The 19,903-nt window shown below is 49.1% G+C and overlaps 6 protein-coding genes across 6 annotated transcripts in view; 3 read left to right on the plus strand and 3 right to left on the minus strand.

Moving 5' to 3' along the window:
- Positions 1-259: 259 nt before the first annotated feature.
- Positions 260-3,521, minus strand: Pmar_PMAR008162 (hypothetical protein; the record flags this gene model as incomplete). Its single annotated transcript, XM_002768934.1, has 21 exons — positions 260-331; positions 380-454; positions 503-708; positions 754-973; positions 1,017-1,154; positions 1,195-1,369; positions 1,414-1,471; positions 1,520-1,661; positions 1,712-1,826; positions 1,879-2,010; positions 2,055-2,159; positions 2,211-2,309; positions 2,357-2,440; positions 2,488-2,556; positions 2,599-2,676; positions 2,729-2,827; positions 2,877-3,032; positions 3,080-3,148; positions 3,193-3,300; positions 3,350-3,387; positions 3,441-3,521. The coding sequence occupies 21 exons, from the start codon at positions 3,519-3,521 to the stop codon at positions 260-262; spliced, it is 2,319 nt and encodes a 772-aa protein (XP_002768980.1).
- Positions 3,522-5,966: 2,445 nt separating this feature from the next.
- Pmar_PMAR008163 (hypothetical protein) lies at positions 5,967-6,444 on the plus strand (the record flags this gene model as incomplete). The annotated part of the gene is made up of 1 exon (XM_002768935.1): positions 5,967-6,444. A coding segment is annotated over one exon (478 nt), but the record flags the coding sequence as incomplete, so codon positions are not given.
- A 1,779-nt stretch (positions 6,445-8,223) lies between these two features.
- Pmar_PMAR008164 (hypothetical protein) lies at positions 8,224-9,586 on the plus strand (the record flags this gene model as incomplete). Its single annotated transcript, XM_002768936.1, has 9 exons — positions 8,224-8,310; positions 8,361-8,418; positions 8,461-8,567; positions 8,615-8,765; positions 8,811-8,948; positions 8,987-9,148; positions 9,191-9,261; positions 9,378-9,484; positions 9,529-9,586. The coding sequence occupies 9 exons, from the start codon at positions 8,224-8,226 to the stop codon at positions 9,584-9,586; spliced, it is 939 nt and encodes a 312-aa protein (XP_002768982.1).
- Positions 9,587-10,719: 1,133 nt separating this feature from the next.
- Positions 10,720-13,196, minus strand: Pmar_PMAR008165 (conserved hypothetical protein; the record flags this gene model as incomplete). Its single annotated transcript, XM_002768937.1, has 13 exons — positions 10,720-10,809; positions 10,852-10,973; positions 11,015-11,161; positions 11,583-11,680; positions 11,912-12,026; positions 12,067-12,121; positions 12,164-12,264; positions 12,325-12,502; positions 12,552-12,646; positions 12,694-12,763; positions 12,812-12,857; positions 12,899-13,025; positions 13,088-13,196. 13 exons carry the CDS (start codon positions 13,194-13,196, stop codon positions 10,720-10,722), a joined length of 1,353 nt encoding a protein of 450 aa, XP_002768983.1.
- Positions 13,197-13,747: 551 nt separating this feature from the next.
- On the plus strand, positions 13,748-14,645 carry Pmar_PMAR008166 (hypothetical protein; the record flags this gene model as incomplete). Its single annotated transcript, XM_002768938.1, has 6 exons — positions 13,748-13,834; positions 13,884-13,963; positions 14,014-14,151; positions 14,203-14,292; positions 14,342-14,474; positions 14,532-14,645. 6 exons carry the CDS (start codon positions 13,748-13,750, stop codon positions 14,643-14,645), a joined length of 642 nt encoding a protein of 213 aa, XP_002768984.1.
- Positions 14,646-15,198: 553 nt separating this feature from the next.
- Positions 15,199-19,903, minus strand: part of Pmar_PMAR008167 (200 kDa antigen p200, putative) — a gene marked incomplete at its 5' end in the record, with an annotated part of 6,487 nt that continues 1,782 nt past the window's right edge. The window contains 27 exons of the mRNA XM_002768939.1: positions 15,199-15,311; positions 15,358-15,424; positions 15,469-15,593; positions 15,644-15,734; positions 16,143-16,237; positions 16,283-16,397; positions 16,622-16,695; positions 16,746-16,860; positions 16,960-17,054; positions 17,152-17,266; positions 17,337-17,431; positions 17,475-17,589; positions 17,642-17,736; positions 17,788-17,893; positions 18,010-18,104; positions 18,153-18,246; positions 18,293-18,387; positions 18,437-18,551; positions 18,616-18,710; positions 18,772-18,886; positions 18,934-19,028; positions 19,073-19,187; positions 19,248-19,342; positions 19,390-19,504; positions 19,554-19,648; positions 19,702-19,816; positions 19,861-19,877. Of these exons, the coding sequence (XP_002768985.1) occupies positions 15,255-15,311; positions 15,358-15,424; positions 15,469-15,593; positions 15,644-15,734; positions 16,143-16,237; positions 16,283-16,397; positions 16,622-16,695; positions 16,746-16,860; positions 16,960-17,054; positions 17,152-17,266; positions 17,337-17,431; positions 17,475-17,589; positions 17,642-17,736; positions 17,788-17,893; positions 18,010-18,104; positions 18,153-18,246; positions 18,293-18,387; positions 18,437-18,551; positions 18,616-18,710; positions 18,772-18,886; positions 18,934-19,028; positions 19,073-19,187; positions 19,248-19,342; positions 19,390-19,504; positions 19,554-19,648; positions 19,702-19,816; positions 19,861-19,877 (2,616 nt within the window). The 3' untranslated portion in view covers positions 15,199-15,254. The remainder of the gene's footprint in view (positions 15,312-15,357; positions 15,425-15,468; positions 15,594-15,643; positions 15,735-16,142; positions 16,238-16,282; positions 16,398-16,621; positions 16,696-16,745; positions 16,861-16,959; positions 17,055-17,151; positions 17,267-17,336; positions 17,432-17,474; positions 17,590-17,641; positions 17,737-17,787; positions 17,894-18,009; positions 18,105-18,152; positions 18,247-18,292; positions 18,388-18,436; positions 18,552-18,615; positions 18,711-18,771; positions 18,887-18,933; positions 19,029-19,072; positions 19,188-19,247; positions 19,343-19,389; positions 19,505-19,553; positions 19,649-19,701; positions 19,817-19,860; positions 19,878-19,903) is intronic.

Here is a 19,903-nt window from a genome sequence, read left to right on the forward strand (position 1 = left end):
AAATCGAAGCCTACTGCGAGCCGCTGAATATATTCATGTACATGAAACCGGGTCTGCATCTCGGAAGTCGCCAGTCTGACTATGGACGAGAAGGATGAGCTCCTCAGTACGGCCAGTAGACTCTCGCGATCATTCGACATCGAGGGCGTCGGGGGCAGTGTTAGTTGACAATGCCTCCGCCCAGTATCACACGGCTTGTCCAGTACATCGGACAAGGACCTACACGAGGCTCCGTCACGATCAAGCTACGTACACAATACTACCATTGTAAGGTAGTGAGGAGAGCCACCAAAGCCTGACTAGTGAGCTCCGATAGCTTACAAGTGGGAACCTGATGACATAATCTGCTGCCCAGCGACAAACAGAGGGAGCCGACGACCTGCAAGAATTGGCAAACAGCTAAGATTAACGCCGCGGGTGGGGAATAGCCCAACTTATACAAAGCTTGGAGCACCTGAATCATCGAGCAAAATATATGAGAACAATACCATGGGCTACCTACATTAACGACAGCACCGGGTGAGCATACCATATATTGCTGTTGTTGCTGTTGATTAACTTTACCACCAATACCACTACAAGCACTCAGCGAGCATCTACTGCTACTAGCGGACGACGACGACACTATAGACGCTTTCGTGATTGGAGACGACGCTCTGTTGCTCGCCATTACCCCAACATACATTGGGGAGATCGATGGTGATACTCCTGAAACATACCAAGTGCTAAGGGATCCACGCCAGTTATCAGCACCTGCACTACTAGGGGCTGTTGACCCAATAGAGCTCCTCTGTGCCATGAGCAGTCTCTCTGGGGACTCCGAGTCGCGTCCCATCGCCTCCCACACTCCCCCGCCGTTCACATGGCCAGGATGATCACACCAAGTGAGCGTTCCCTCACTAGTTGAGCATTTACACATCGTAAGGTGGACAAGTTGATCAGAAAGTCTACTGCATAGTCGGGCCAGCATATCCTACCGATAGGCCTCCACCATAAAAAGTCATCGCTAATACTACATCATTGCGATAGGACAAGAGCCCCAGAGCACACACCAAGTTGCAGACGTCCAAGGAAGTAAGTTGAATAGTGAGATAATCACGTTTTTGCAGACCACCTCCCACACATCCATCACAAACGAGCGCCGCACAGATCGCCTGAGACGCTCTCTGGTGATGATGAACTACTAAAACCTACCTCCAGACAAGCGACGTCGCGGTGCTGTAGTCTACCCAAGGCCAGGGCGATGTTAGTGAGCGCACTAGCCTTGTACTTGTCCGAATTGGAGGCTACATGACTGCATATTGCCGTCATAAAGAACTCGACATTGGAATGCTGTGGCGGCTCCCATAACAACAAACCAAACGAATATCTAAAAATAACGACGATTATAATACCATAAACTCGCCACATTACACGATGAGCGCAATATCCCCCGGTTTGAAGTCCCTCAAACGTGGAACTGATGATGCAACTGAAGAACCGTAAACTAGAGTAACTCGACAAGCAACACTCGCCTTACCAAAAGCGTTCGAACTTCTTTGGCCGATGCTCATCGTCGGTGACGCTTCCGAGTAGCTACTGCTCACAAGCTTATTGTAGCCACACAGAGTTGGAGACGATAAAATGCCATTAACCACCTCAATGAAGAAGGCCGTGTGGACCTGACCAACCCGAGGCCTGATGCGACGGACAGAGACTATAGCCACTTTACATATCCTAGTGTTGCATAAGCATGCACGACACTGGCGAGCTCCTGAGACTTGAACGCATGCAGTCTGTGACACATGATAGAACCAAAGGCGTCGAGGAGTGGATCGTGCCGTAGACTGCCAAATGAATGCAATATGCAAACACTGAGGAGTGCCAGCAGTCTACTACCTCAGTTTGGCGAATGCTACCAGAGTGTTAGCGAAATCTTGGGGCGTCGAATACTGCGAGAACTGATCTAACGAGCACAGACGCCCGACAACGTGATCTGCAATAGCGTTCAGAAAGGCTTCATGACGGTACCTTCAGAAAATTCATAAGCTATAGCAATCTCCACAGACACGTACCCTAGGCCCCCCAGAGCGAACATCGTATTGGATATTCCCTGCATGTTGAACTCATGTAAGCGCGTTATCATATTCTCACACACCTCCACACATAAAGCTTCGCACCTGGTACACCAGAATCAAATCCCAAGGACCAACAGGAGGCAATAACACTACTTGAAATGAACCTTAGCGAATGCATACAGAGTATTGGAAATGTCCTGGCTCCTGCACCGACTCATGCCACGAGCGATCATTTCATCAGCCACCGATTGGCTAACATACAAAGCCGTTCAACTCAGCCTAGTCGACGACCACCCTACAACAGAGGGTCGCTCTTGTATGATAGCAGAGCACAACTGTAAGCGACATTCGACATTTCCTGTGCTTTGAAGTTGTTAATGCATCTGAAAATGATGCATGGGGTGATACCAAAGCCTAACACGCAACCTACCCGGGTATATACGACGCCACACTAGCAAGGAAACTGTCATCCCTATGGCCGAGCCGAGCCAGGGCATACCTAGAGGGAACAGTACTACAAGTGGGAGTAGAATACACTTACACGCAGTTGGAAATCTCTTGTGGTTTAAACTCATTCAGGCGCGGGGGTATATGCTCACAGAGTCGATCGAGTAGCAACCTGCTAGCCACCATCATCATCACAACTACTAACATGTGAATAACTACACCACCTGCGACGGTCCCCAGAACTGCAGCGGAGAAGCCCGAAGGCGTACAAACAGTTGGAGACGCCCTGAGTATCGAAGGCCTCCAAATTGGCCAACATATACCTGAATGATATTCGAGTAAGCCTATCACCAATACACCCCAAAGTCTTACTCCGTGACGATATCAAGGATTCCCTCATCGGTGTAGTTGAGCTTGCTGAGCGCCCATGTGATGTTACTCACAGCTCTGGTAGTGGCACCCGGTAGCAGCACTCTAGCCCGCTCGACAAGGCGGACGAATCGGGCATCCGACGTCACATAAGTAGCCCTACGACCAACAACAATACCACAACTCTGTCAACAATGGTCAAATACATAACACTAGCATTGGTAGCTCCTTCAGTCGGCCTGCCACCACCCGTCTTAGTAATCGCCGTGGCCAACCTGAGAGTAACCGATCCTCGACCATTTCCATGCAACCCTCTCACCTATGTAAAGCCGTACTTGTGTGAATTTCGTTGAACTCTATACCATCTCGTTGGAACTCATCAAACACGCTCAGTATCTCGGTGATAGTGCGACACGGGTCGCGATACCTGAGGACAGCGAGTCGACCCAAAGCTTGACCAAATGGAGTCTTCCCACATATTAGCAGCCTGCATGATTCTCTGTTGAATGGCCATCTGTACACGCTTAGAATTGCCACCTCCATGGGGCTGTTGTTGGTGATCCTTACGGCCATGGACAACAGCTGCTGATGCCGACGACGACCCGACTTGACGCTGGTGAGGACCTGTTGCGCTGTACGACGATGCATGGCTAGAAGTAGGGGAGGGAGCCTGATAGCAAACCTAATAGGGGAAGGGTAGGAGTCGATTCTAACCTGTCTGTAACAGCGATGATTATAGCGATCGTCCCTGTAAGTGTACTGGTTGTTGTGGCAGCCTCTTCCTCCGCGGGCACCCCAAGACGTCGGTGAATCGGCGCTGGTCGGACTGGTAGTAGGATCAGCCCGGCCAGCGTTCGGAGTGGTCATAGTGGTGAATGTGGGGGGCTCCGGCAGGAGGGACCTAGACAATGGTTTAGAGATAGTAGTAGTGGTGGGAGAAGTAGAGGGAGGAGGAGGAGGAGCAGGCATGAATGCTGGGCAACAGCAGCAACTTGAACGGAAGGTAACAATGCGGTACAACCTAACCATTAACAACGTTATCCATCCAGACGAGTAATACATGGAACATAGTCCCATCTGTCGATACGAAAAAAAGAATTAATTTTCAGGGTAAACTACACTTGGAAACCGATCAATACACCGATTACTTACAACAATTGTTTCGTTCAACATGAGGTCGGGCAAGTTCGAATCAAAACGCACTTTTCGTGCAATATGCAGGAACAGCGCAAACTTGAGAAATTCCAATTCCAGCGTGAAGTTAATCATTTCCCCATGCCCCGTAAATCGCGTGGCAATACCCAAGAGCTGTCCTCAGCCACTGACGTAGTGTCCAGAATCATGTCCCGATCGAATGGGATGAAGCAGGTAGTCCTTAGTTAGCTCTAGAACCCCCCTCTGTAGAATTGTCGGCATGTTAGGATCGGAGTGGTACGGATAAGCCCAATAGCTCAGCCGCCTCCCTCGCCAGCCTACCGCCTCCCACAGACTTCTGGGATGATGCCAACAGTGACGATGGTGAGTAGTGATGGAGCAATCATAACAAGACCGTTTGTATTTCAGTTAGAAGGGAGCTCACTAGCTGGGGGCTCTCTAGAGATACCTCAGCCGGAGCCCAACGACGTGAGGTGAGCGACACGCCTGTTCCCTCTGCCATTGGTGATGATGATGAATTGTGTATAGCGTCGGGCCCCCGGAGTGCATGGAGCTAACAGATCTTATCTGAGGTCCAGCAGTGGTCCTATCATGGGCTCTAAGGTAGTTTGGCAGCACACATCTTGACCCTTTCCTAATCACTATCACTCAGGTACCACAACAGGCCTCCTACCGGTCGACTACTACTCGTCTGCAGTCTTCCTGGGGGTCCAGCGCGGCGGCGGCCACCACTACTACTAAAAGCAGTGGTGACAGTTTTCCTGGCAATCTTCGATGGAGTAGTTATGGCAGCAAGCGACTCTCTGATAGTAATAAAAAGGCAGGAGCCTCGGGGAGGTCGGGTCTAAGCTCAGCGACAGGAAGTAGTAATAGTAACAAGCTGAGGAAGGGTAGCGAACGATGGAGTGCTAGTAGTGTAGTAAGGTTGATTCTCAACTCCAACGAGGGCCGGTTCAACAACGGTGACGACAGCAATAGATCTGGGAGCCTCGAAGTGGATATGAGGGCTCTGGAGGAGCTAAGCTCGTCCAGCAACACTACTAGGAGTAATTTAGTGAAACACTCTAGCGAGTATTCGGGGTCTAGTAGCGATACGGGCAGCTCTGGAGCGTTCTCGACTCGGCAGTTGGAGGTGGCGGAAGAACAGCCTAATGGGGAGGGTAGGAGGAGTAGACCTGATGCATCGAGGGCCAAGAAGTCACCACGCACTGAGGAGGAGGAGGAGGAGTCGTTGTCAGTGAAGGAGAATACAGGTGAGGTTTTCAGGTTGAAAAAATGGAATGTGAGAATTCTGAGTAAATTCCTGTTGGTTTATCAACATTTTTACCCAAATTCGCATATAAATTCCTGAGCTCAGCTGAGGAAAGCGAACATATACTCCCCCAACACTAGGAGCCGACGGATGGCTCTGTCTTGGGCAGATTCTGAGGCCGCGTCGCTTTCGGTCCCTATAGACGAGGAGGAGGAGGGGAAGACAGCTGCATCCAATTCGAGGAGATCTCAGCTGAATAGGCTTTCACGAAGGGATAGTGATGGGAATTCGAGTCGGAGAAATTCACCACAGTCGGGGAGGCGACACTATGGGGTTGGTATAGAAGTTCTTCCACCGGATGTTAGGCGCCAAGTGAGTTCACGTGTTGGCTGCATCGGCAAGGCAACATGTTGCATAGGCAACTGAATGCGCTCAGATTTATGACTCTCATGCTGCCTATGGTTCATCGGAAGGGCAGAGCCGAACTGAAACGCGTGTTGGTAGATCGCCGGGGAGCAGTGGACCTTCGGAGACTTTTCCTAAGCTGGATATGAGGCCACCGTGGAGGATTGGGGCTGCAAAAGTGAGTCGCGCATATGATGTCTTTAGCAGGGTTTGAACCAGGGTGGTTTATGTGAAAGACACGTACTTTAACCAATTACACTAGGAGACATTCTGTCTTTTAGGCTTGTATACCAGAGGTGCCTCCACCAGTGGTTTCCCGGGCTACTCATCCCCGGACCAAGACGAGGTTCATTTCTCCTTCCAACCCTTCCAAAGAACTCAGTCGTTGGGATTGTCTAGCGGCTGGGTATTCCTCTGAGGGCCTCAAACATAAGCATCAGCATCATAACGATGCTTATGGCAGTAACAAGGGACATCACTACTACGACTCGACGTACTCTGCTGGTTGGGAAGAGCACACTGCTCGCGACTCTGGCGAGACCAACGATTCACCCACAGGGCAGCAGCAGCAGTCATCCTCGAATTCCGGGAAGGTGCAGATGTCACAAGAAATTCCCGCAATACCAATTCCCTCGGGGGCGGGCTCCTCCTCCTCCGTGTCTACGTGGAATCCAGTCCCTGGGGGCGCCCCTGCAGCTGCTGTAGTTGTATTGAATCCAGAGGCTCTCCGAGAGCTCTCCTGGATAGTCCCTAGTGGCGGTAGTAAGGGTGCGATGTTCACGGTCGATGATGATGATTGTATTGTCTCAGGTGTTGAGGATGGGTCGGTTACGATGGTGCAGAATGCTGCTGACTTGTGGCAGATCATTTCCAAGAATGCTACGCAAAAGCACATAGTTAGTACTGGTAGTGGACCAACACCGAGGGTCCAAGGGGGAATCTCTGATGGTGAAGTGCTTCCCGAGGGTCGAGGGGAAGAGTTGTCCAAACCGAAAGGGAAATGGTCACTGTTGGCCTCTGGGGAATCTTCCCAAGGTGTGGTACTCAAACACCATCATCACTCGCATGAGGAAGTGCACCTAGCTGAGGTCGGTCTCGTCTGGTGTCCGCCCGCATGGCTTATTTTTCATCTCAGGCGATTCCACTTGGAATGCCTACGGATAAGGGACCTGACCACGAACAAGTCCTTCTACTCTCCCCCCGGCAGCAGCAGCAGTCCACGACGGGTCGGGACGGGGACTGCCAGAGTGTAGGAAAAGTGTTGTTGGGAGTTCATTTCGTGTTCTCCTTCCCAATGGAATAATTGGTTCGTATCGTGTCGAGCTTGTCAGGGCGTTGTTGTTGCCCTTGAAGATGGAACGGAGTTCAACGAGAGATTTCCGGATGGGAAAATAGGATCACCGACACACAGTCGGGGGTTCAGCAGGACCGAGCTGGAGGTGATCCGTCGGTATTAATTCATCAATTCCAGCGATTCAGATAATCGCAGAAGAGGAAGAGGACGATGCCAAGATGACGATCCATTCCAATCCTTCCGGTAGTTCGCCGTCATAAATTCCTTAATTTTTTGGACACTCAGCAGATATGAATCGCCCTGAGAATTTGGACAATCTCGGAGGGCGGAGCGATGCAGATTACCTTGAATCGACAGATGCTATTGAAGGTGAGTTTCAAACACTTTCCGAATCATCCACGAGTCGTTGGTGAACCAGGCGATGAGGAACTAGCATATCTTCCAGAGGTGGAAGCGAGGAATGTGAACGATGTAGCGTATTATTCACGGCAGTCGATGAATGATGTGAGTTATTGACCCGGACGATTTTACCGGAATTTTTCCCTCAGGTTCCAATCGGCGGCTTTCGAGATGATGCAAGGTAATATGATTGCATTGAGGTCTGGTCTAATGCATCTCTCAGTTCTCCAACGGGTGTAGTGACCGAGTCTAGAAGTGACATGATAGGCCACGACGGAGATGCCCCCAAGTACTCCCCTAAAACGTTCAGCGGACTCTTGCGAAATTCGGCCCGGAAGGGCTCTTTTCCTCTCGCACAGCGTGTAACGAGCTTTCGCCCAGTTAGGATCATCTTGCATCCGACCCGATCTCGACACTTCCCATCAGGTGGATTCTCGAGCCGGTCCTCCGAAGCGTCCTGAGGACGTCACTAGACCGGGTGGCGAGGCGACGATGACAGGAATCGGGTCACTAAGATAGCTGCCAGTTGAGATGCACATCCAACAAGCCCCTATTGCTTCGTCAGATGCTTTAAAGCTCTTTTGAGTGTTTTACCCATGTTATTCACGTGTTACCGTATTGCCGCCACACTTTGGGCGACGACAGGATGACGTTAATCGTTGTGATGAGCATTTGGAGTTGCGTTGACCAATCATATAGGGCTTCCAATTTGAATTCTCGCAGCAGAATTGCATTACGTGGGGGTTGTGTTCGACCTGTCTGGCTCTGGACGTTTCTGGGGTTCCCTCTAGTCTAGTGTTAAAAGCGCTGGTTAGGTTTAGTCGTCATAGGCAAGCACTGTTGAGATGTCCGAGGAAGTGATAACGGAGAACAACGTTGTCCCACCGGAAGGGGATGTGGCCAAGGAACTCTATGAGAGAGCTCTGGCAGGGGTAAATTGAATTCAAGTTAAAAGTGTTTTATCGATAGTTATTGGATGTAGTATCGACCGAAACACGGCAAGAGGATAGCAAAGGCTTATCGGGCGAAGGGGGAGGAAAGTAAATCGCGAATACGATGGTTGATGATGCATGGATTTGCAGATGAGGACGCTGAGGTGACCCCGACCGGAGTCCATGATCCAAGTCTCACATACGCCGAGACTACCCTCACGCCGATGCGGGGCATCATGGCCGCTGTCGTAGATAAGGTGAAGTCCGCTATACCGGCATCATGTCGAATTTATTATATTTTCAGGTTGGCGTGGTATCGGGCAGTACGTGTTTTTTGGACATAGGCTCTGGTGTTGGTACGGCTGTGCTCGCGGCCTCATCTTGTCACAAGTTCAGAAAGGCAGTCGGGATCGAGTGTGTGCCACAGCTGGTCGCCAAGTCGAATGAACTCAGAGGTGGGACGTTCATTTCCCACGGCCAGCACTTTTTCCCGAAAACAGATTCGTTTCTTTCGAATCTGCTGCCGCCCAGTGAAGAGGACGGGGAAGCAGCGTGTGAGTCTACAATGCCTGAAGTTACCTCAAATGTGGAGTTCATTGAAGGGGAAGCTTTCGAGGAGATCACCAAGCTCTTGGAGGGTAACCATCTATTAGCATTCAATCTAGTAGTTTTTCAGATGCTTCGGAATTCCTGGATCGCTCCCCGGCACCAGCTGAAGGGTCATCGGAAGAGGCAGAAACACCCGAGGGGGAGGAGGGTTCTGGAAATGATGTCTCTTGCGACGAAGCGGAGGGACAAGTCGTGAAGCCCGAATGCCCACTCATCATTTACTGGCTGAGTAAGCCTCGATTACATTAGTGCAATAGGACTGTTCCCGCAGGCACTTGTTTCAGCGACGACCTTGTGCAAGCGAAGGCAATCTCTCTGGCGAAGACTACCCCCAAGAATACGGTGAGTTACTCCTCTTGATTCGCATCACCCTAGAGAAAATTCAAACGGAGGCGCTCCCAGTACTGAAAATTTTTCGAGTTGCGAAAATTTTATTCGTATTTATTTTGCCTCCGCAGGTCCTTGTTCTGGTGACACACCTACTTCGAAGGGATGCCGCTCTGGCGTGGGGCCTCGAGGCCGAAATTGAAATGGAATTCGACTGGGGTATGGGGACTGTCTTCATGTAGGTCATTCGGGATGCGAAGCTCGCACTGTGAATGTTTTCAGTTATCGCAATGTTAGTGAGGAAAGCCCCAACGAGCAGGTTGACAATAGTTCTTCGTAGAGCATGTAACGTATGATAGCCGCCAGTTGTGAATGTGATTGCTGTTGAGTTATAAGTTATGAATATGACTTGTGACTTTTTGTGAGTCAATTCCCATTGGGGAAGGTCATCCCTGTGAACAACCGAGAGAACACATTTAATGACCTCAATAATAATGATGGGTATCAATGGAGTTTCACCCTGGTGATATGAAAAGCCCTAGCGAAATACATATTTCATGACTACTGCATATCACCGCGAATATCGCGTTTTTCACCGAGTTTTACGCCACTCCACGTAGAACGGGTGAAACTTCAATATATTAGGAATCATAACCAATCACTGGTAGGGGATGAACTCATGAACAAAACACCACTGAGGAGTTCATAGGCAACCACATGTTACACTTCATGTAGGTATTCCATCATTTTGCTTAGCCAGCAAACGACTGATTATCCTCATCGCTTCCTTATTATCCCTATCTATGGAGATCACTTTCCTCAATCGTGCAATCGTTTCCTCTTCTTGGACGCCCAACTTGACAGCCGCTGTTGACCATCTCAACTGTAATTTTGCAAAGAGTTTCCTACGATTAACGCAGACTGGGTGCTTATTGATGAGTGCGCCGTTTCCCATCAAATCAACGAGAGTAGAGTTCTCCTGCGAATTCCTGTCCGCTTCTTGTCGCATCCTCAATGCGCTCTCGAGATCAGCCGCATATCGGCGAGCATCAACAGCGGCCTTCTGTACGGTGGTGTATTCCGACGAAGCGTGTTTGTCGGCCACTTCCCTGATTCGGCCAGGTACTCGAGATGTTACGCTACTCTGGAGCTCCGCGACGGACGATTTAACACTTTCAACCATTTCTTCTGATGGTTTCTTACGGACCTTGATAGATGCAGTTTTTCCTCAGTTTTTCCAACGCTTTTGCATATCTCACCGCGATCCAGTTTTTGTCTTTTCCTGCTGATCTAACCCATTCGAATTCGGGCGGCACTTCAGGTAGATCATCGAAGTCACACCCTGATCAGTGCTGGTCAATTTTCCTCTGGACATTTGCTCACCTTCGCGTTTCATCAACCATTGCGCAGATGTTGGGTCTACGGCGGACTATCAAAATATTCAATCACTCAGTGAATATTAAAATTGTCAATCTAATTCAGTCTCACATCGTTGAAAGTAGGCGGGTCGATCAGGAGCTGATGCAGATGGACTTCATACTTAGGTGGGACCACCGGGTTCATCTGACGCTCTCATCAATGTGATAGCGATTCATGCTCTCTTACACTCGGGATACTCCAAGTCGCCACTAGGGCTTCGTCCACCAACTTCATAGTCTCCTGGTACTCTTCCTGTTGTAACTTGAATTGGCTCAAGTTGGCCAACAAGACTGGGTTACGTCCATGACCTGCTCAATGGTTGTCAATTGCTGATACATCATCCACCTACTCGAGATGAGCTTCTCGTATTTGTCAACGGCCCCAGCGAGGTCCCTCTGTCGATACATGTCATCCCCGGCTTTCTTTTCGGCCCAGACAGTCTCGAATGCTGCCGCTATCTTTTCCTTATCATTTGATAGTCGCTCGCACTCCTCCACTGAGAAGAGAATACCTACGATGGGGTACTACACGGGCATCCACGACAACGCCTGTGACATGAGCGAGCGATCTCCGCAGCTTTCGATGCTGCTTCAGAAGCTATTCTGAATCTCCCGAGCCAAAGGCTAGCCACGGCCAGACGGCTGTAGACCAAGGCCTATACAACAAAGATCAACGGGGGAAATATGCGCGTGTGTAATAAGAAAATCCCGAGAAAATTTTTGTTGGTTTCTGCACATTACCACCAGAATTCGTATATAAACTCCTATGAACTGTGAGAATACTCCTGAGCTGAGCTGAGAGTAAAGATATATCACAGTACTAGTGACATCCACCGCTATTAGCAGGCATGTTTGATTCGTGTTATAGTTCAAGTCTCACTCGTGTTCGCTTAGATTCTTCAGGTTCCATTACCGCACCTCCGACAACTCCTCCAGCCTGATACTTGAGTTGAAGATCTAATGCTGCTAGAGCGTGGCCGCAGTCTTCGCATGCTAGTGATAGTCGACCCGTATACCTTCAAGTGGTGGCTTTTGATGATACTACCACTACAGTCAACCTACATCGCGGCGAGGGCTCGGTTGGCAAAGCACCTTGCACTTGTTGATTGACGCAGAGCTGATGTATAAGCGTTGTATCTGTTTTGATCTGCTTCAGCCGTTGTTTGTACAACCGTGTCACCAATCACCACTGACGGTATTTTTTCTCAAATTATTGATTTTTTTGAACCTATCCTTAAGGAACTTACGCCCCCCTGAAGTCGCCGTTTGCCATCATCTTATCGCCTCGTTCTTTGAGCATCATCGGGGAGTTTTCCTCCACAGCTCCCTCTCCTTGTGATACTCCCATTATGCCAGTACCCTCTATTAAGATGATCATGTAAGATATTATAGTTTTCCTTACCCGCTTTAGGCCGCGGGGCTTCCCTTCCAGGTCGATCACGAGCCGGCACGCCAACCTAGGCATACACCACGTCATTTACCTTTGGAGATTTTTTCACCTGTCGCCTTTTCGAAAACTCTAGCCCTATTTTCACCGACTGCTCGCCTTGATTACGAATCGGTGGTAGAGGAAGCTCCTCCACGGTAGCATGAGGCTTGCCTAGTGTGAAGCCACAAGTTGTGGCCCACAACTCTGTTATTTATCGGTGTTTCAGTTTACTCGACAGTCCTTCAGGTTCTGTACTCAACACTTGCTCAACAACCCTTGCTTCTTGTAAGTCACTCTCAGGCTCGGAGTCTGATTCTTCGTCCAGGATCGCCACATGGTCTTTTACGTTCTTATGGGTCTCCACTTTAGCCAGATCTTCGTACATTTGATTCTCAGCAGCCGTCTTGGCCTACAGGCCAGAACTCCTCATGTGTCTGCAACGGCTTTTTCTCTCCCACGTCGAATCTCTTCTTCTCGAACATTTCTCGACTTTCCCTGTCTTCCTTCCACTGCATCTGTTCGCTATGTTTCACCTGTTCCTGCCTGGTCTTTGCTAGAAAGGACTCATACGTGGCAGGGCAGGGCGTACTTGAGACCGACCTGCTGATTCGATGCGAGTTTTCTCGAAGGTCTCGGCCCGCGCCCTGCTCTCAGCTCGCCTGATTTTCACCTAGAGTGCCGCTTCATAAGGAGGGAATGCTTTTATGGTTCTTCTCACATCCTCTCCAGTGTATTCCAGTTGTCCCCATATCCTAGGAGAACACCTACAGGCCGGAATCTCTGTCCACAGACGCCGACGACTCACTTCGTTAGTTGGACTTGTACCGATGAGCCGTGGATTACGGTAGATGCCGCGGTCATTTCCACTGAGTCTTGCAGATCTATGACTTGCAACTGTCTAGTCGGTGCGTGGTTAATCTTGACGAATAGATCTGGGAGTAGTGTAGGGGGGAATACAATTTTCTCCCAGCACTGAATTCATTGTGTAACTCACCAGCGAGTTCGACATCAAGAGTATGCATCTTTACGCCGATAATTCCTGTGAATGTTATGAAGATCGATCGCAGATCTTCCGACCATTTGTAATCGATATCCCGTGGCATATAGGGGGCAGGTAACCAACTAGTTGATGTCTCCAACAGTCTCAGTTGAATTATCAACGGCTGCAACCCTCCCGACTCAACTCAACCCTCACAACTCTTCGATTTGTGGTGAGTGAGGGCAAACACTCGGGAGGATGCGTGACGTGACTGAACTTTATACCATCTATCCTACGCTTTGTGTGCAGCTCAAGAACGCTGTCCCACGGCTCGAATGAGTTCCAGACTCGTCCACTTCAGCTCTCGTGGGGTGTATAGTGAGTATCTTAGTCGGTGAAACAGAATAGACTTTATCACCCATCGCTCTACTCCAGAGCGATGTCTATACCCGGGTTACGGGTTCAAAATCAAATTGCTGTCATTTTGCAAATAAGTTGACAAACGATACTCTTTGTGTCCCGAAATGTCCCTCAGTTTTGTGATGTTATGATATGAAAGTGAGGCATCTTACATTCCCGTGTGAGCTATAGATTTAATCAATGTTATATTTAGGGAGAAACTCTATCGGAGTTATTTTCATACTTCTGAATTTCAGTTCGAGTTCTCCTAAAATCATGACTTGCCCTTCGACTTGGATATTTATTCGTCACAGCAAATCTCCCAGGCCCGCAGATCCCAGTCCCGAAGCCGACCAGAAGCGGGTGAGTCTCGGCGTCGTTACCTCCTCACAAATCACGAGTTGTGTCGTAGGTGCTCGGCGAAGAAGGCCGGTTGCTTGCCACTAAGGCTCGTTCTAATTACTTCGTAGAGTTTATGGATGATGCACCAAAGTGAGCATCGTACTAGCCCTCTGGTCGTAGACTCACTTCCCCCCTTTCAGGCCTGTCGCTTTCGTATCGTCTCCTGCGGCCCGTTGCTTACAAACAGCCGATGCTATGCTCGGTGGGAAAGGCGAGTTCGAAGGGGATAAAAAGGACAACAGAGCCACTATCGAGGATACTGAATTCATACTCTGCCCGTAGACTGACATTGGCCTCCATCGATATGATATATTTTCTTTCCTCTTCAGTTACATTTGGGAGGGTGTTGTTCAAGCTGAGGACTTCGATGGTCTTTTCAAAAAAATCGGCTACGCTCCGCTCAAGGAGTACCGCAAAACGTAAGCCTTACAATGAACCTCCATTCATGTTCTATATCTTCATCATCAGACCTGAGTCTAAGGCGATTGTAGACAACTACGGTGAGGTTGCTGTTGGAAAGATCTGCGAGATTCTCCCAGAGGAAACAGAAACTGTTGTTGTCTTTGGCCACGCGATGGGACTAGCAGCGATGGCTCTTCAGGTGAGATCAAAGTCGTACACTCAGTTTTTTTAAATTAATGTTGGCTATCTTATTCAGCTCGTTGGTGGATCTTGCCAAGAACTCGAGGACCTTGTCCAGGGGGAGGCCTGTGGGCTCACTGTCCGCAACGGCAAGTTTGCTGGTCAGCTTCTTGCCGACCCGTCACAGTAGGCTACTCTGTGATAGTGAATAATATCCCATCACATTTCGAGTATTGAGATTTCACTTACATTCCTTCTGTACTGTCGTGTTTCTTGGTATTGCAACATCGTGAATGGCGAACCGGGTGTAGTAGGCAGTTTACGTTACAACTTAGCATTGAAAATGCTCTTCTACTGAGCTGATAACATCAAATCGATTACTGCGAATCTGATGAAATCGCCTTATTCAAAATTGGTATATGATAATTTCAACTCGAAAAGGTGGCCTCTTCGGCAGGATTCAACACATACAATTCCATTGTCTATGTTCCAATCCAATGCTGTCGATACTAGCGATGTTCGAAGTGCCTTTTCCTAACATGAACATCAAATTCTGCGGAGAGGTATTCAATCGAGTATCGCTATGGCTAGCAAAATTCCAAATCGCTTGTAAATTCGCGTCACAAACTCGTATACGGTGCTCAGATAAACCGACGGTCCAATGCACCACATGCAATCTCTATGTGATATTAACAGAATAGGAACGCAAGAGCAAAGGTGTGCTGAGAATGAATTGCAGCAGTGTACCGTGCATTAGCTGCATTAGTTGTATTCATGACTAGATCTTATTGAGATCAATTCAAGGTGTCGGGGCCAGACTAGGATGCTTGCTGTGAGTCAGGTGCTTGCGGAGTTCCTAAGTTCCACCAGAAATAACGACTTAAATGATCGAACGCACTCACCGGTTCGATCGCTTTCTTCTGAGCTTCCAATTTGTTTTCCCTTTGGATCAGCCTCGCTCGCCGCGTTCTGATAAACTCACATAAGCATCACAAGGAGAGTCGAAACCTCACTTCAGATCTTCATTCTCCAATTCCATTCGTCTTGCAAATCTCTCCTTCTCCTCCTCCAACTTGGCACGCTCTTTCTCGAACACCTCCACCTTATGCGCCCATATTGCCTCGCGGAGATCGAGATCCTGGGATCGGCCGAAAAATCAACTTTTCCTTTCCCCCTTGCCGAAATCACCTCGTCCGCGCTCCTCGCGTCATCCCAGGATTCGGGTGAATCGTCTCCATCACAATCCCCATTTATCGACGATATGCTTGCTTCGTGCAACCTGGCAAGAGATAGCCGATCTCACAATGAATACTGCGATGACCAACACATAGGGTGTAATTTCGTTTTCAGAGCAATGTTGGAACATATGTTCACTTCCCGGAAAATCCTCACTAATTATAGAAGTTTATATACAAATTCAGGAAGTAGAAATTCACAAAAACCAATAAGGATTCCCTCAGGCTCCATCATAATCTCCAAAACCTGTACTTGACCATGTGCATATGTTGTGTCGGCATTCGACGCCTATCCTCACGACACCCTGGGCGAGCAATGATACTATTGTCTATGGATGATTGGTAGATTCAGTCGAGTAGCCGTAACACCACCATTGTAGTTGGACTTTCCAACACAGTTCACTTCATTCCAAGTGGCATCGACTAACCCATACTGTCCTCAACCCACCTACCCTAAAGTCGCCTCTCTCTGCTCCAGCTCGGCCGCTCGCTCTGTCAAACGTTTGGATGCCTCCTCAGCCGCCGCTTCAGCATTTCCAATCTCCTCCTGAGTAGAACTCACAAGTAACAAGAATAGAGGACGAGTTGTCACTTTCTTTGCTTCTATTTCCTCGAGTATGGTCTCAATCTCCGCAGACTCCCGTTCATACGCCTCCTTCATCTCGTTGAACGCTTTCCTCTGTGAAGCCAGTTGCTCCTCCGCTTCCCTTGAGAAATACTTTCGACATTCCGACACGTAAAACGAGTGTCGAAAAATATGCACACATATGTTGGTGACAATATGGAAATGCTGAGGTAATTTGGAAAGATTATTGTTGACTTCTGTACATTTCTACCCCTATTTGTATATAAACTACTATAACTAGCTACTGATCCCAGCTGAGTAAAGCGAACATATATTCCAACACCGCGTAAAACCTCAGTTAATTACACTAAAGCTTCCTCCCTGCGTGTTAACTCAGTCGCTTCTTCACTTAGCCGTTTTTCCTCCTCCTCAACAGCCACCTGCACACTCCGACAACTCCTCTCTAGTCTGGGCAGACCTCCGTGCTTACTGTACGAGCGTCGATGCCCTCCAGGAGTGACTCTCTCTCTGTGAACTCCAACTCCTTATCATTTTTCTCTTTCTCGAATTTTCCCCTTTCCAAATTGAGACTCTCCTCCACCTCCCTAAAATGATATTCCTATCTATAAGGTGAAGACCGACTATCACTATCAGCTAATTCGGATAAGTTTCTGCTAGGGACAGAGCCAGTGTTATCTACTCACGCAAGTTTCGCCTCCCTCCTGTCCAGTTCGGCTGCATGTTCGTCCAGCCGTTCTTGCTTCTCCTTGACTGCCATCTCAGCTCTCTCGATCTCCTCCTGAGCAAGAGGTTTCCATTTTCATACCACAATTTTGTATAAACATTTCATACATTATTAAAATTATATAATTTCACTTCATACACACATGCCCTACCTCTCTGGCATTGACATTCTCGAGCATCGACTGATTCACCGAATACTCCCGTTTCACAGCCTCGCCCTCCTCCTCCACCTCCTGCCAAGCCAATGACAACTCTTCCTTCGCTTTCCTAACATAAACACCATTCACGACCCTCACTGCGCTCCTGCAATGACAATGGACTCATCCCGCTGTAGTACGCAAGTTCAGCCTCCCTCTCCTCCAACTCAGCAACCTGTTTACTCAACCGAACTCTCTCTTCCTCAATTTCTGCCTCTACCCGAGTCGCGTCCTCCTACGAAAATTCCAATCTCAGGTTCAAACCCCGGCGAGCTCACTTTTCTCGCTTCTATTTCCTCCAACATCGCCTGCATCCTCGCATGCTCTCCTTCATTAGCCTCCCGCTGCCCTCTGATGGCCTTCCTCTCCGCCTCAAGCCTCTCCATCTCAACACTAACACGACTCGATCGAACCTCAGTTTCCGCCCCTATACCGCTCGCGTTACCCCAGGGCAGCCTCTTTGCGTTCAAGCTCGCCGAACTGTTCGTTCAACTGCCGACTAGCCTTGTCAACCTTAGCCCTCGATTCTTCGACTTCCCTCTGAATAAGAATCCCCCTAAGGTCCCTAAGGTTCCTCCTCAGGCTGCCTACCTTCTCCGTTTCAATGGTCCCTAGCATCATCTGCAATCTCATATATTCGTATTGATTCTCATCGGAAATTTTCTGCTGCTCTTGCGACAATGCGTCATTCGCTTCCCTAAGAAGATGCGATTACTTGCTCTCCTCTCACGAGCCTTTATACATCCAACAAACACCTCACATTCACACGATTCTCAAGGTCAACAAAATCACCCGATTGAGCTCATACCCCACCTCAATGAGATTTCCTTCTGCTCCACTTCAACGGCCCGCTCGTTAATTCGTTTCTGAGCTTCCTCAATAGCCAATCGCATGTTCTCTATTTCCTCCTGGGGTATGCCAAATACCAACTTCCACCAAATTCTCAGCATGCTTACCCTCTCCGACCTCGCACTCTCCATAAGTGAGCTAATCGCCGCCTTCTCGCGCTCATCAGCTTGCCTTTCCTCCTCGACTGCTTGCAGGGATCGTCTGACACAACACAGGTCACCTATTCATTTCCGTTTGCTATTGCCACTCTAGTGCGATCGCTTTCTTCTCAAGTGCCGCCTTCTCCTCTTCGATTTCGCGTCGAGCTTCCTCAATAGTAACTTCAACTCTATCAAGTTCCTCCTGGGCAGCAGCACCTCCGTAGCAGCGACACACTGCATGCTTCTCTCACCTTCCTAGCTTTGATGTTATCCAATATAGATGATTTAATAGAATGCTCCCGCCTCTCCGCCTCCTTCTCTAGAGCCAGCTTTTCCCTCTCTGACTTCAGTTCCCCTCTTGCATCCCTGAGCCACCCCGTTATGATACTGTGTGAAAGACCAAGACCTCGACAAACGCCATAAAACTTACGCCAACGCAGCCTCTCTACGTTCAAGTTCAATGGCCTGTTCCTTGACTTGAGCTCGGAGTTCCCCGAGATCCGCCTCTGATTCCTCCAGCTCCTTCTGAACAGCAATAGCAGCAGTACTCTCCGAACTACTATGACCATCCCCGGCAGCTACTCACCCTCCTAAACTCGATATCAACCAGAATAGACTCGTTCGTCAAGCGCTGCTGCTCAGCAATGTCCTTCTCCTCACCGAACGCCTCTCTCTCCGATTCAAGTTCCTCCTTAGCCTCACTGACAGCACTCCAATACGATCAACTACTTTTCTACCAACATCATACACAAGCATTGCCTCTCTATGCTCCAACTCCTCCGATCGCACATTGACCCTCTCAGTAACTTCCTCAACAGCTGCCTCCGATTCCTTCACTCTTTCCTGCGATCAGCCACTCAAGGAGACTAACACTGAGAACTGCCCACCTCCCTCTCCTCCATCTCCTCCAAAAGTGCTTCAACTCGCGAGTATTCACGCTGGTTGACTTCACGCTCCACACGGAGTTTCTCCTCCTCTGCTGAAAACTCCTCCCTCGCCGCCCTTACAAAAAACACCATCTCTAGCTGAGACATTTCCTTGCTATCTATCTCAGTACACTACACTAGCGCTGCCTCCCGACATTCCATTTCAGCAACCCGTCCCTCGAGCCGCTCAGAAGCTGCCTCAACATTCGCTTCCGCGGCTATCACTTCTTCCTGAATCACATATCAAAAAAGCCATTGTAATCACCGTAAATGCCCACCCTCCTTGCTTCCACTTCTCGCGAGAGGGTTCGAGCTTCCGCATGTTCACGTTCCACCGCCTCCCTCTCCCTCTCCAGAGCCTCTCTCTCTGCTACTAGAGACCCTTCGGAAACTCTACCATATCATTACCATCAGTAGAATACGTCCAGTACCAGAGTATTACGCAACCGCCTCCTCTCTGCTTCCCAGCTCTGCCATTCTTTCTTCGATGCGTTTACTTTCTTCCTGCAAAGCCATTTCTGCGATTCCGATTTTCTCCTGTGCAGGAAAGACCATGAAGAAAATCACACCACCACGATGTGAATGCTCACTTTCATAGTTTCAATCGCCGCAACCCTAGCCCGTATCTCTGCATTCTGTCGCTCATTCTCCTTCCTCTCTACTGCAAGCACCTCCCTTTCCTCCTCAAGTGCCAATTTCGTACACCTACCACGATTTCACCACCACCCAACGGGAAAAAATTCTACTACGCTAGCTCAGCCCTCGTCTGCTCCAACTCGCTCGACTCTTCGT

The sequence above is a fragment of the Perkinsus marinus genome, assembly GCF_000006405.1.
Source record: "Perkinsus marinus ATCC 50983 genomic scaffold scf_1104296966738, whole genome shotgun sequence".
NCBI classification, from domain to species: Eukaryota; Perkinsozoa; order Perkinsida; family Perkinsidae; genus Perkinsus; species Perkinsus marinus.